The sequence below is a fragment of the Bombus vancouverensis genome, chromosome 8 (genome assembly GCF_051014615.1).
Source record: "Bombus vancouverensis nearcticus chromosome 8, iyBomVanc1_principal, whole genome shotgun sequence".
NCBI lineage: Eukaryota > Metazoa > Arthropoda > Insecta > Hymenoptera > Apidae > Bombus > Bombus vancouverensis.
Window position 1 is genome coordinate 2,069,983 of NC_134918.1, and position 14,364 is coordinate 2,084,346.

The 14,364-nt window shown below is 35.4% G+C and overlaps 2 protein-coding genes across 6 annotated transcripts in view; one reads left to right on the forward strand and one right to left on the reverse strand.

Moving 5' to 3' along the window:
* Positions 1-1,311, forward strand: LOC117164922 (ankyrin repeat domain-containing protein 49). The gene is made up of 3 exons (XM_033348381.2): positions 1-230; positions 305-465; positions 551-1,311. The coding sequence occupies exons 1-3, from the start codon at positions 83-85 to the stop codon at positions 884-886; spliced, it is 645 nt and encodes a 214-aa protein (XP_033204272.1). The 5' UTR covers positions 1-82; the 3' UTR covers positions 887-1,311.
* The window catches only part of mv (lysosomal-trafficking regulator mauve), a 17,729-nt gene continuing 4,603 nt past the window's right edge, over positions 1,239-14,364 (reverse strand). For 3 of the 5 annotated variants that reach the window (XM_076620349.1, XM_033348324.2, XM_033348327.2), the window contains 31 exons: positions 11,238-13,936; positions 11,090-11,155; positions 10,661-10,815; positions 10,343-10,584; positions 10,099-10,268; positions 9,498-10,019; positions 9,180-9,320; positions 8,799-9,108; positions 8,567-8,721; positions 8,259-8,480; positions 7,971-8,167; positions 7,446-7,895; positions 7,045-7,362; positions 6,855-6,971; positions 6,587-6,787; positions 6,255-6,515; positions 5,802-6,192; positions 5,295-5,728; positions 4,981-5,216; positions 4,575-4,909; positions 4,273-4,496; positions 4,036-4,197; positions 3,727-3,971; positions 3,589-3,655; positions 3,364-3,514; positions 3,138-3,278; positions 2,849-3,066; positions 2,426-2,777; positions 2,213-2,349; positions 1,908-2,143; positions 1,239-1,835 (listed from right to left, as the gene is read on the reverse strand). In XM_076620349.1, coding sequence (XP_076476464.1) covers positions 1,361-1,835; positions 1,908-2,143; positions 2,213-2,349; positions 2,426-2,777; positions 2,849-3,066; positions 3,138-3,278; positions 3,364-3,514; positions 3,589-3,655; positions 3,727-3,971; positions 4,036-4,197; positions 4,273-4,496; positions 4,575-4,909; positions 4,981-5,216; positions 5,295-5,728; positions 5,802-6,192; positions 6,255-6,515; positions 6,587-6,787; positions 6,855-6,971; positions 7,045-7,362; positions 7,446-7,895; positions 7,971-8,167; positions 8,259-8,480; positions 8,567-8,721; positions 8,799-9,108; positions 9,180-9,320; positions 9,498-10,019; positions 10,099-10,268; positions 10,343-10,584; positions 10,661-10,815; positions 11,090-11,155; positions 11,238-13,936 — 10,030 coding nt within the window. In that variant the 3' untranslated portion in view covers positions 1,239-1,360. Of the gene's footprint in view, positions 1,836-1,907; positions 2,144-2,212; positions 2,350-2,425; positions 2,778-2,848; positions 3,067-3,137; positions 3,279-3,363; positions 3,515-3,588; positions 3,656-3,726; positions 3,972-4,035; positions 4,198-4,272; positions 4,497-4,574; positions 4,910-4,980; positions 5,217-5,294; positions 5,729-5,801; positions 6,193-6,254; positions 6,516-6,586; positions 6,788-6,854; positions 6,972-7,044; positions 7,363-7,445; positions 7,896-7,970; positions 8,168-8,258; positions 8,481-8,566; positions 8,722-8,798; positions 9,109-9,179; positions 9,321-9,497; positions 10,020-10,098; positions 10,269-10,342; positions 10,585-10,660; positions 10,816-11,089; positions 11,156-11,237; positions 13,937-14,364 lie in introns of those variants that run through there. The other 2 variants (XM_033348326.2, XR_004465763.2) reach the window with 2 other exon arrangements.

Genomic DNA, 14,364 nt, shown 5'->3' on the forward strand with positions numbered 1-14,364 from the left:
ATACTCCAGTAGATGGATCCGTATAATATATGATAAGAACGTTTCACATAATCTTGTTTATTTGATCTGAAATGAAAGAAAAATGTCATCATCCGGCGAGGAAAGTGATCAATTGACGGATTTGGAAGCAATCCGTGATCGAATGTTAAGTCAACCACGAAGTGAACGTATGCAAGTTAGTGCATGGGAAGATGACGATGATGGAGTAGAGGCTGAACGTAATGCAAAAGGTTAGCTGATGATTTGGAATTGTGTATTACAATTTTTCACCATCAATTTTGTAACATGTATATATGTTTTATAGAACCTGATGCAAAAGAAATTCTGACTGCAGCGGAGAATGGCGAGCTGGATAAAGTGCAAAAATTATTAATGGAAAACCCGCTATTGTTAGAATGTACAGACAAAGATGGTTACACTCCATTGCATAGAGCATGTTATGGCAATCACGTAGCAATTGTAGAAGTATGAATATTACATTTTGAACGTAATTTATTCTTTGACAAAAGTGTTCGTAAATAAGTGCATCACTGTTTTATCTTGTTCGTAGTATTTACTTCAAGCAGGTGCAAAGATAGATGCTAAAACTATGGATGAATGGCAACCATTACATTCTGCATGTTGCTGGAATAACGTTGAATGTGCAATGGTATTAATTGCAAATGGAGCAGATATAAATGCCAGAAGTAAAGGAGATCAAACTCCTTTGCATTTAGTATCTGCAAGTTCTCATAATTCTCCTGCTTTGCAACTTCTTTTATTGCATCCAGATATAAATCCAAGATTGGTAAATTCAAGCGGAGATACAGCTGAACAGATTGCAAAAAGAACAGGGAAGTATTACCCAATGTTTGAAATTATTGAAGATTGCTTAAATGTTATTTGAATCTATTGCTTGATATGTTTATTAGATATGTTTATATACACATGTTACAATATTATGAATGAAACAAATTTATGAAATTAGAAGTTGTAAGCATATCATTAATATACTATCAGTACATTTATAAATATGTTAATAAGTCTGTATTTACTGTACTATAACAGAATATAAAAGCATAAATGTTGATATGTTATTAGATCATGAAAGTTATTGTATTGAAAACTTTAGGAAAATAATACTTCAACAGTTGGATTTTTATCTACTAACTATAAATATAATGATTGTGTGATATGTTAGGAGTTTGATGTGATTCTAATTACAATACAAAATTATTACGAATGTGACACTAGTGTCATAATTGTAAAAAACATCCTTTTTATTTTATAAAATACTTAATAAAATGAAAACATATGTTGAACAATATTTAACATTTACATGTTGTCTATGCACTTAAAATACATTTTAGTTTTATTTACATTAGAGTGACGTTAAATTTACAAATTTTGGAGTACCATTGCTTAAACGTTTTGATCCTTCCCATATGAGAATAGTGAAATCTTCGGTTACAGCATATAAGTGATGTTGGTCTAAAGCCCATGCTATCGCAATTACTGCTCCGCATCCTTTTATACCATTTATAATTTCTCTGACTAATCTTAAATCCCAACTACTCCATAGCCTTATTACACCATTGTCTAATCCTGTTGCAATAACATTTACAGAAACTCCTTCTGGTGCGTTGCTATAGCAAAGAGCTGTTATTCTTCTTCTTGATAAAATAGATCCAACTGCCCTTGCATTGATAGTAAATACTTTCAATTCGGATTGACTGGTAGATGTATTTTCACTAGGAATTTCATAAGTAGCTGCTATATCTCCGAGAGTTTCGCTAATCGATAGTAAACGAATAGGATAGTTCTGTTCACAGAATATGGATCTTATGTATGTTAAACTACAAAAGGATAACAAATAAGTTTAGATGCTATATGAATGTTTTTATCTATTTATTTATTAGAATACTTACCTATTTAAATCCCAAATAACAATAACACCACTCGAGTCACCTGAAACAGCGATGCTAAATGCCCGTGATAGAAACACTGTTGTTATTCTACTTCTATGAGCTAACAGTACAGATGCTGGTGTTAAAGTGAAGTCAATTTTACTTATTACAACTGCGTATGTATGCACCGTAATTTTACCAGATAAATGACCTATCCATAGTTGTCCACAATCTGGAGCTGATCCCAAGATTGTAATCTAAAAAAAATTATGTTATGTAATTTGCAATTCAAAAAAGTACCAGAAAATAGTAATGTATCTATTTACTGGGTCAAGACCCGAAGATCTAATTAATGGCCTTGGTGGTTGCTCTTTTTTATATTTTAGTCTTACAATCCCATCTGTGCCATTCCATGATACTAAAGCAGCTCCTGATACAAATGCTCCACTTAACATACTTGTGCCTAGAAAGAAACATTATACAATCTAGTTCTGCAAATGTGACTATTGAAATGTTTACATGAAATTAATGATATGTACCCTTCTCTTTTGTATAAACGAGTAATAAAGTAGTATAGCTAGGTAATCCAAAAACATCACCAGTCATTAAAGGAACTAAAGATGCTAATGGTGCTTTATGTTTATGTTTCCAACATAAAACTGGTTCATTTCCAGGAGCACCAACATAGTTTCCCCATTTTATGCCATCTACACCATCAATAACTTGTGGTAATGAACTATGAACTATTGTATTTGCAAGATTTTGAATCAGTAAGGGATGCGCAACCGTAAATAATTGCGCTGGTGTTTGGCCATACGTTCGAACCATCGTTTCCCAAGCTTGACGTTCTAAAGGATCTGCTATTTGTTCAACATTAAATCCATAGTAGGTCTAAAAAAATAAATTCATAAATTTAAATTACACTTTTAAATATGATTGCATGAATGTTGGTATCAACATACGGCAGGATGGAAAACATTTATAGCTTCTACTGCTGGTCTACCAGTTTGCCTAAATCCGAATACCAGATCGATCCAATAAGGGAGAACTTCTCTAACAAGATCTGCTTCTAATGCTGCTCTATGAGCAAGAATAAAAAGTCGTGCATCACCTCCACACCATTTCGGTAATTCAACATCTCCAACCCGGTTACCATTTTGTCGAACTCCAAAATTAAATCCTTTAACAAAGTTTGTTTTGAATATTAATTAACTTACATATCATTTTTTGAGCCATAATTATCTATATTACCTTCGGAATTCAACAAAAATTCAGGCAAATAGAAAAACTCGGGAATTAATTCTTTCACATCTGTTGTTGAATCGCAACTAGTTAATCTCCATGTAGTAGCCAGTGCATGAAATGTTCGATCAGGAATATCAAAATTATCGTCTTCAAAAATAGAAATAAACTGAATTATGAAAATTAAATCTCAACAGTAATGTATACATACATCTAAAAAGCAACTTTAATTTACCTTGATAGCATAGAAACATACTAGTAAATGGTGGTAATCTTACTAGAAAGTGGAGAACTGTTCCAGAATTACTATAATGCGATCCGTAATGGAATGGTTCTTGATTTAACGCTATTAAGTTTAAACCTTCCGATAAAGCTTGTTTGAGATACTATATAAAACGGTAAATAATATTATAAACAATATTCTTTTATATTTTTCTATAAACATAATTAAACCACTTACGTTGTAATTATTTATATAGTGTTGTTCATTCTTTTTATCCTGCACAGCCATAGGGCGTTTGAAATTTCTAAAAAAAAATTGTTTTTTCGTAAATATTTCCCTCATCATACTTTTACGTATTATACTTATTATACTTACCGATAAATCTTTGGATTACTTAAATCAATTTTTTCACTTGTATAATCAGCTAATACAAATGGGAATACAGGATACTGCATTAAATCATTATATGATCGACCGGCTAATTTATTTAGACAAGTAATATATTCCCAATTTGTTAATGCCCCACTTCGCCACAACGAGATAGCTTCGCTTAAATCATCACCAGGTATTCGTCTCGGTAAATTGCAAGCAGATAATTCCGTTCCAAATTCATCTCTTTCCTGTAAGTTAAATATCATTATGAAGAATTACATAGTATTTATTTTTAAGATAAGATATATGTACCTTTGAAGAATTAAATGCTAATAAGTAAGTTCTTCCTGTAATGAGGAATATTTCAATAGCCCTTTCCTGTAACTGATACCTTCTTCGATGCAATTCTCGAATATCTTCAAGGCGCCAAGCTGTTCCACCCACCATAGCTAAATCCAAGCCACCTAAAGCTATCTGTAATTATTATGTATCCAATTAAATGTATAATAATGAATTCATAGAATAATAAAAGGATTAACAGAATCGTACATCTGTGTGCAGTAGAACATCAGGATTATCAGGAACAAAATAAAGACATGTTTCACCAATAAGAACTTCACCAGATAATTCAGCTCTAGGAGTAACTACTTTGGCTTGAGACATTTTACGTATTCTTTCACTAGTATGCAGTCGCTCGATTAATGCTGTAGCATTTGCATCTTGTCGATTATTCGTAAATAAATAAGATAAAGGGGCTTCGTTTTTTACTGCATCTGTACGCCAAAAAATGAAATCTATGTAAATACAAACAAATTGAATGAAAATAATTAATAGAATAATAGCGATCAAACCTAGCCTATCTTGATATTCGGTCATAAAAAATCTTCGATCAATGTTTAAATGACACCGCTGCAATCGTATTCTAACTCTAGCAGGACCCTCCGTAGGATCTAATTCCCAATTTCTTGGATAACTGTTTGGAAAATGCCAAGGGGCTCTTTCATGCGTTAGACGTCTTGCTAAATCTCTCCATTTAGCAATTGCTTGAGCTTCCATCGCTCTTGAATGTTTCAGTCTTTCCATTAATACTTTACGTTCTCGATTTTGTTCTTCCACGACAGTACGCGTTATAGCCATTGCACTTTCTGTTAGTTGTTTAGCAAGTACATCAAATCTGTTGGTAATTCTAATAAACGAGAAAAATATTTTGCAAAATAAAGGAATAAAAAATATAACACTCTATTTAATTTTACTTACCTTTGAATTGCAGGAAGATTGTTGTCGATCCATATATCTCGATCTCTCATCAATTCTCGCCTTAGCAATGCTAATTCTTCATTCCATATCCCAGGACTAGCTTGTTCTATTCCTTTTGCTAAATCCCATATACTCAAAGCTTCTTTCAATTCTATACATATCCTTGCATCAGCACTAGGCATCTCATCTCGTCTTTGTAAGAGATCCCAAAAGAAGACAGCGAACTTTTGTTCTACCTGATATATGTAAATGCATTGAAACATACATATAAGAAAATAGAGAACAGATAAATATGGATTAATCGATAGACTCACTTGTGGATGAACTTCCAAAAGAGAGGACAGAATTTCACGAGCTTTCGGCTCTTCCATTAGTGATCTAACAGCAAAAATCCTCGTATTATTACTTTGATGTGGTCCAAGTAACCACACCATTAATTTGGCCGTATATTTTCTTAAAGCGTGTCTGGTTGACCATCCGCTGCTCCAATGATTTTTCCTTTGTAGTGGATTACAAAAACCATGTAAAAGTATTGAAAACAATCTTTTAGTTAATTGTAACTCGTTGCTAGAAGGTGAATCATCAGCTGCTGTTATAAATTCAACAGCACGGCTGAGAACAATGCGAAACCGTTCAAGCAATTCTCCTTTGCCTGGTTCGCGTAAGGTTGCAATGGAAGGTGTATGTAAACTCGTATAGCTAGATGATCGAGAACCATGGTCACTCTGTTCACTGGACGTTGTAAAAACTAAAAAATATAATACTGATAAAGTGAAGAAACTGAAATTTTATCTTTTCATTATTTGTAATACAAGTACTACCTGAAGTTATATGGGAAGCTGAGGCTAGATACGATGCTGTACTACGTAATCGGAAACTCGATTGATTTGAGACTTTCGCTATAAGCACGTCGAGTTCTCCATCAAAAAGTGCTACCTGTGCATCTCTTACAACTGATATACATGTTCTATTTTTAATGCAGTGAGATTTTTCTTTCAATTCCATATGATTTAATATCAAATGCAAGTCTAGGACAGCTTGCATTTGATGATTTCCTGGAGATTCCAAAAGTTTTGTAGCAATGGCCACAAAAAGTACATGAATATCTCGATGAAGAGATGTAGAACCACTTTTATGAGCACTTCCTACTAATGCTTGAACTAATGATTCAATCAAACCTTGTTCCAAAAGCATTCTCAAAGCAGTAGGATTCTGAAAGTAAATTTTGTTAATTAATTTTGTTTAATAAATGAGACCGAACTACGATATCGTACCTTTGCAATTATGTCAGTCATAAATGATACGATTGGTTTAACTACATTTGATTCAGTAGCTGCTGCTTTTGCTATTACAGCCATTAATGGAGGCATTGCAGCCAGAGTTGGGCCTCGTAAAGCTAAATTTTCTAAAGCAACTACCAATGATTCACTTCCAGGATATAATGCTATTTGATTTGCTAAATGTATAAAATATTTTTGCTTTATAAATTTGTTGACCTCCTCATCACTAGCACGTTGTAGATATATTTGTACGACCTATAAGTTAACCAGTTATTATAATACTTGAATGAAAATAGAACTTACTTCCTTTTTACATCCTATCATACCTTAGCTAGTGCTGTACGAACTCTAGTATCTGGATTATTAGCCAGTACAAGTAAAAGTTCAGCTCTTAAAACGTGTTTCAAAACCGAACCAACTTGGCTATCAGGTAAAACCCTAACTGCATCTCGGAGGAGTAATAAAAGTCCTTCACAAACTAAACCTTGACAAGCTTTCCTTTCGTCCATCCACGTAGATTGTTTTTCCTATGTAAAAAATCAGAGTTTGCAGTAGATTATAATTAATAAACAGCAGACTTAATTACATACTTACGTTACTAAGAGGGTTGGACCCATCACTAGCTGCGATTCCTGAATCCTCTCCAGCACTGGTATCTTGAGGAGGACCATTTCGGCGTTCTTTTCTTTTAGGCATTCTATTTCTCTGAATCTAAAAAAGTAATGTCAATCGAATTTTATCTTTTATTACTTATTTTACAACCTATTTAATAACAAATACGAACCTGTGTATTTGTTAAGCCTTTATCCAATTTACTATTTTCAATAGTTTCTATGGATTCATCTGAAGAGTTGGAAGTTACTGTAGCGGCAATTTTTACAACTCTTTTTTCTCCAATCGGTGGTAACAAAAAATATATATTGTGTCTTGAGTGTGTAATATAAGTTTCAGATGCTTGATGAACCAGAACTAGGTAGTCAGTAATAGCTACTATATGAGCAAATTCTGGAGGTGCTCCCATAAGTGCCCTAATCAATTCAACTACTGCAGTTCCTGTTGAAGAATCAAGTACAGCACCAAACTCATCATACATAAAATGCTCCTATAATAAACAATGAGATATTTTTATGAATTCTTTAGTATATTTATTATAAAATACAGTATTTACAAAAAGTATTAAATTACTTTGCATAGTGTTAAAATGGTATCAACAATTCCGACTCTGTTTAATTGAGTTGCGTTGAACTCACGCTGTGAATGTTGATCTCTTAATAATAATAACAATGCTTGCAATAGCAAATTTAATGTATCATATTTTGCCCATGTTTTCCATGCGGTCAATGCACCTTTGATTAAATCTGGATCCGTAATCACAGCTTCGCAATTTTGTGAGACTAAATGATTACCGCTGCCGATATCTTTTATTAGGATCGAACTATCACAAGCTGCATCTAACATTGCTTTCAGAATGTGTCTACCTGTGTGACATCGAGGTGATTCTAAAATGCATAGGATTAAAGATGTTCCATCTTCTGATCGGTACTGATTTAAAAGTTCAGAGTCATTCCGTATTAGCTGCAGAACTATTGAAAGAGCTAATGCTTGCTCTTCTTCGTTAGAATTTAATTCGACTACCTGTAAATTCATTTAATGATGACCATAAGTAGTCATAACTGATAGCATCAAATATTTCTGTTTAATTATGCTTACTCTTGCGAACAAATATAAAAATATAGGTACACCACCCACTAAAATGGCAGCGGGTACAAGACCTCTATACTGTTGGCATTCTAATCGAGCAGAAAGTATCGGAGTCACAGATAAAGGTGGTTGCTGTGAAACTCTATGTTCCGGTGCGAAAACAACTCTAAAACCTGGTTGACCCGGAAATAGATTTCTTACCACAGCTAAAAATAAGCATGTAATATTTATGCAAGAGGAATTAATGATTATCAAGCATTAATTAACAAATATAAATTTACGAAGTAATAAATCTACCAGCTGGATTTGCAATAGCCTGAGGATATAAATGAACAATATTGGGATTTTGAGCTTCATAACTAAGAAGCAGATTATCTTGCAATTCAGCCAATTGCGAATTTGTAGCATCCATAACTGTATCCCAATCGATTTTGGTCTCAGATACTTTAGTTTCAATAGCGTGTCTTAAGTACGTTCCGCCATATGATTTCCTTCGACTTGTATCAAATTTTCCTCCCTCTATATTAGATAAAAATATAATTGGCTATTCGCTCGTTCTCTCTTTCTCCCTCTCTTTTATGTTATGTCTTTGTTATGGTACTCACCAAATCGTATTTCTCGTACACCATCTAAAGCGCCAGATGCAATTAGTTGCGTAAAATCTGGATTCTCTATGTTTAAAGTACATTCCGCAAGATTAGTATAATTAGGGCCAAGACTTGCTAGGTATAATGCTCTCTCCTTCGTAAATACTGGACATCTATAAATTAATTTTTAACATTGCATACACATGATATAATTATTAATTAGTAGTTAAATGTCTCATAAGATGCACACCTGAATACCATTAAATTTCCAAGATACCAAGCACCGATAGTGCTGGATCCAATTTGTCCTAATAGAACACACGTGGTGCCAGGTTTCCTCACTAGCAGTCCATCAAATGGCAATTGTGCATTGATTTCTCTCCACCCATCTACCCAAAGCACGACTTTAACCACCGCACTGCGTTTATTTAAAACTGTGTCTTTGAAATTCAATGCTAAATGATGCCACCGACCAGAAGAAAGCATACCAATTACAGATGTTTCCGAAACTGTTCTATTCATTTTGTCGTCTGGCCGAGTTAATCGTAAAATTAATTTATCTGAAATATAATAAAAGGAATAAAATACACTAATCATACTAAAAGTTAAAAGTCTATTTAAAATAGTTTACCTGATTTAAGATCCAACCACGTTTCAAGCACCAGAGTCTCAAATCCGATAGACATCAAATGAATAATCGATGTTGGTGTAGGTGGAGATGACGAACCTGCTACGACTGATGTACCCAAGAAAAGATCAGACATCGATTGGTCTTTCCACGATAATGTGTAGAGCATGCATTGAATACAAAATAATAAATATATTGCTACATTTGATAAAGTTAGATGATGGACTTGTGGCAAAAATCTTAGAAGAAAGTATTAAATTGATCATATATATATATATTTATTTATTTATTTGTTAGTTCTTAGTAAACCACTTTACCAACCTTCACGACTCCAATTGTCGGACAGAATACCCCAATCGGACAAACTCTCATCATCTGAATCGAGTAATGGTGAAGTATTAATCATTGTTCCCTTGCTACTAACGGGTAATCCTCTTTCAACTCTCAACCACATAGAGGCGGAACAACCATGCAACCAAACTGGCCAAGCCAGTTCTGGACCAATTGGTAGACACGTTGCATGCACAGACCATGGACTGCATATACCCGATGTAAAATGTTTTTTTCGGAAATTATTTACAAGATTTTCAACCTTTTCCAAGTTCTTATATACTTCCTCCGATTGAGTTTTCGATAATATTTTCGTATCAGAAGGTACAGGAAAAGATATGATAAAATTTGGTTGTGGACGTGCAGCTAAACCTAGATGGAAAAGCGGTTCCAACAACGATCGTAGAGGTGGTTCATCAACTTTGAACAAAGACAAGTACATGACTAGTTCTGAGGGCGAAATCGATTGTGTCGCTAGCAAAGTAAATACTTCTAGCACAGCATGTTGTAGATCTATAATATTTTATTATGTAATGTTGTAAACAGGATCGGTATGTTATATACTATAAAATAGTTTATATATTAAAAATACCTTGATATTGGATATCTCTATTAGTAAATATATCCCTGAAGCCATTTAACATCTTTGTGATTACACCTGAACTTGCAAGTGCGGCACTACTCGAAGCACTTTCTCTGCATGTGACTGCAACTTTTCTTAAGCCAGTGGTTATAATACATGCTTTCTCAGCATCCAAACCTCTGCGAAAGAAATATCATTTATAATATTGTTATCACATGTATAGTTTCCATATTTCGTACAGTCAAATACTTACTGTTTACTGAAATGAATTAATAAATCTACTGCCAATAGGCATAATGCCGGATGTGCATTTGCATGACCTCTGGGCTCAACTACCGGTCCTAAGGAATTACTTCTTTTTACGGAATTACTATGTAAGCTTTGTGCTGGTACTTCTACGTCTGCTTCGTAACCATCATCAGCTGTAACATATTCACCCGTGCTACTATCATCGGCGGCATAATCTGGTATCGTGTCCAATGTCATAATCGGTAACTGCAACGAAAAATGGTACCCAGATAACTAAATGAATCAGTCCAATTTAGAATAAATGAAATAGTATGAAAATTACCCTAGGACGAGTACACTGCGGTATAGTTTCTTCTTGAGCTGGTTTTAACATAGAAACTTTTAATAAAATTTCCACGATGACAGCTAATCCACGACCCAATTTAATTCCTGCGTCCATCAGCGCTCTTCCTAATTCCATAATTATGTCACAATCACCTGTATCATACGTTGTTTCATATATTACTTTATGGACAATATAAAACATGCACATACGATAAAATACTACGCGATGAAAGAGAGATTTAACGAACAGTAGATAGGTCGAGATGTTTGCTGGTGTCAAGTATTATGTGAACTGCTTTTACGGCTAATAAATTCACATAGCTTATTGGGATTTTAATCTGCAGCTGCACACGGCGAAAGAGCATGTGGAACGGAAGCATACTTGGAATACCTATGATTCACATTCATTATATAAAAGTATACTTACACAACGGGGATGTTAGACAGCACGTTAGCAAAGCCTCAAAGAGTCTATGCGCTGATTTATTGGTGTCTAAAAGGAGACAAGTATGTAAATGTAAATCCAGATATTTTTATATATGGTACAATCCGTTCTTTGTTTTTTTAGAATATACCTGTGATGCTATCTGTAGAGATATGTGTAGCCAGCGTTATAAGAAGCTGCGAAGATTTTTGTGACACGGGATGTAGCGACAGTTGAGTTCGAAATTTTGGACTGTAAAGCGTTACTCCAGCTGCGGTCCTCCACGCGACACTAGCCTGATACAGATTTATTTTCTTACTTGTATCTGTTTCGTTGTCAATTTCCGAGCATGATGCATTATTAATCTCAGAATTATCCCATATTTTTAAAAGGCATGAAGTTGTATTGATCGATTCCTTCACGTCACTTTGTTCCTGCAAGCTATCACTTTCTATGATAATACTTGTTCCTTCAACATTCTGATCGTCTAATTCCACGCGAGGAATTTGGTTTGCTACTTGTTCTACGTATTTCTCATCGACAAAAGTATTCGCCGAATTGTCCAAAATATCCAATAATTCATTCGTTTCCTTTTCAAGGGAATCGAACAAAGATTTAAGGGCAGATTTCTCCGTATCTAAGAGATCGGATTCCACGTAAGTCGTCTTCCAGATCTCGACAATGATGGCGACTTCTAGGAGAGCGTAGACATTTCTCGTGAAAGTTGTGTCTGGTAACAAAGTCAATACTTTTTCCAACCCATTAATCTCAGTGAATCCTTCATATATTTGCATGTTTACTATCAAATAAGATATCGCAGAGAGGCAAGATTGAATTAGAAATTTTGCGATAGTATTTCCTTTGTTAGCTGCATAATAGATTTTGGCTTTCAAAAAGGTTGGATAAAAAATGTTTAGAAGCAATTCCCGTCTAATCTGTAATTTAGAAGAAGGCCCAATTTTTAGAAGATGAGCCATTACAATATAGCATAATTTTGAATCATCCGGCGTCAATAAATCTGCATACATTTCCAGAAAATCCCAAGAATATGTTGTAGGTCTGTCACAGGTGGTACATACTTCTGATTCCGAATAAGCACCGAGTTCTTTAAAAAAGATACGCTCTAGGAATGTCACGGCTGGGATATAAATTATCGGTTCTCGTTTCTTTAAAAGAGTGATGATACTAGTCATGAGTATTCTGGGTGGAAAACAACAACACGTTCCTGCCGTTGTAAAAACTTTGATCAATCTGACTTGCAACTCGCTGACGAAGGGATGAGAATGCTTGAGAAGATTAGTGAGTATCATAAGAAGAGACGAAATGCAACATGCTTCTTTCATAACGGCGCCAACGATCGGCTGAGTATAAGGCGCACCAAATACATCCGAATGGTGATGGATTTGAACGTCATTGATACAGGATTTGTGTTTTGTTCTGTTGCAATGAGCTACGTGCGAAATATCACGTCGAACGGACTTCAAGCCACTCGTTAGCGCACCTATCATATCAATGATCTTTTTGGCACGGATTACTGACCTCGCCGGATCAATGCTCGGCAGGTCAACAATCGCAAAAATTGTTCGCTCCACCAGCTTTCCATCCTGGCTCTCCGTAAATAATTGAAATAGTTCTAAAAAGTCTGACAATTTTTCTACTGCGCTACCTTGCTGGTGCAGCAAACAATAAAGAAATGCTATTATTCCGTAAATGGTGGCAAAAATGAACTCTTGCAAAAGGGAACCTTCCTCCGGTGAAAAAACATTTACAGGCTTGCTACAAGCATCCTCGAGTAATCTTAAAGTCATAGGCAATAAACCATTGTGAATAACAGCGGTGGTTGGTTCATTTGCTCGTAATACGCGTTCCAATGCTGTAAGCATAAGCCTAGCAGCCGCAGCTTTCAACGTAGCACATTCAGTGCCAGTCAAGCTAACACCGTCTATACTGAATTGTAGGGACCATAACGTATCCAAGGCAAATTTTAGAACTTGTACAGCCGGTGTTTGTTCGGCTGGAGTATCGTAATCTCGTAGTCCTTGAAGCAATTGAATAATCAAAAGACTCGTCTCAAAATTACTAATTCTAGCATCTAGAACATCCTTGATCCGCTCATCTATGTAATCTCTCGGTGTTTTCTTTGCCGGTCGGATAGGAAGCTCATAAAGTGCTGCTTGCCATTTCTGTTCCTCGTCGCTTCTGACAACTGAAGTGAAATACTCGAAATCCATAGGATTCAGGCGGATCTTGAGCGTGAGTGATCGTGCCTGATCCATACCATCTGTCAGCAATTCGGATTCGCTGCTCGCGCTTTCCGGTGTGTTGCGACGCGCTTCGGACGTTCCAAATGATTTTTGCTTGCAATGGACCGGCACCTTGGTACCGATACTATGTTTACGACTTGTTCTCCTTCTTGACGATACATTGCCCTCGTAGAAAACATCGTATCGGTTAAATTTCGTCCTTTTGTGTTTTACATGCGACACGATATCTACCGCGTCGACGGTGTCGTCGTTGCAGTAAAATTTTACATAAGGATTACGTGTGGTACCATCTATCGAAGAATACGTGGATTCGTTCAATGAAACAGAATTGGCTTTATTACTCGTTTCCTCTTGTAGGACAATTGGATACAAAGCTATAAGTAGAGCAACCAATTCTCGCCCACAAGAAAGTCCACGAACACCAAGTAATTGTAGAACAGCCAAACAACGCCAACCACGATCCTGAGCCAAATACTTCCTCAGTCTAACAAGTTCGTCCCCGTCGATTCTCGTTGCGCAAAGTTCATGAACATCAGAGAGCAGCTCGCAGGCTATAAGGGTAGATACACCACCACCGCCGACCGAACTGGAATGAATATTTTCATATTGGGTATTTTATATTTCTATCTTATCCATCGGATACGGGTTATCGTGGAAACGTTCATACAGGTATGCAATCTTATTTTCAATGAGAGACGCGATATCTCCGAGGGAAGTTTTGAAAGTGAAATCAAGTAAAATTTCGGTAACGAAAAAACAATCGTGTGCAGGGCATTAAATGACACTTGTGATTAATAAATTTGTTAAATTCTAGTAAGGTGTAATTTTTATTTTGACGAAATACTGGCAAAGGTATTGATCGAAGGTAATTCTTGCAAAGAATGTGTGAACGCTAGAAAGTGATCACGCGCTAACGGAATAAAGGTGAGACGTACAAACGTAAAAAGTTACGTTAATCAAAACCACAGACATGAGATCATATTTTCAGATTGTGGCCGACCACTGTGTCGTTAT

Coding starts and splice junctions, on each gene's coding strand:
- LOC117164922 (XM_033348381.2), top strand. CDS start 83: ATGTCATCATCCGGCGAGGAAAGTGATCAATTGACGGATTTGGAAGCA. Junction 231..304: donor GGCTGAACGTAATGCAAAAG/GTTAGCTGATGA, acceptor TATGTTTTATAG/AACCTGATGCAAAAGAAATT. Junction 466..550: donor ATCACGTAGCAATTGTAGAA/GTATGAATATTA, acceptor TCTTGTTCGTAG/TATTTACTTCAAGCAGGTGC.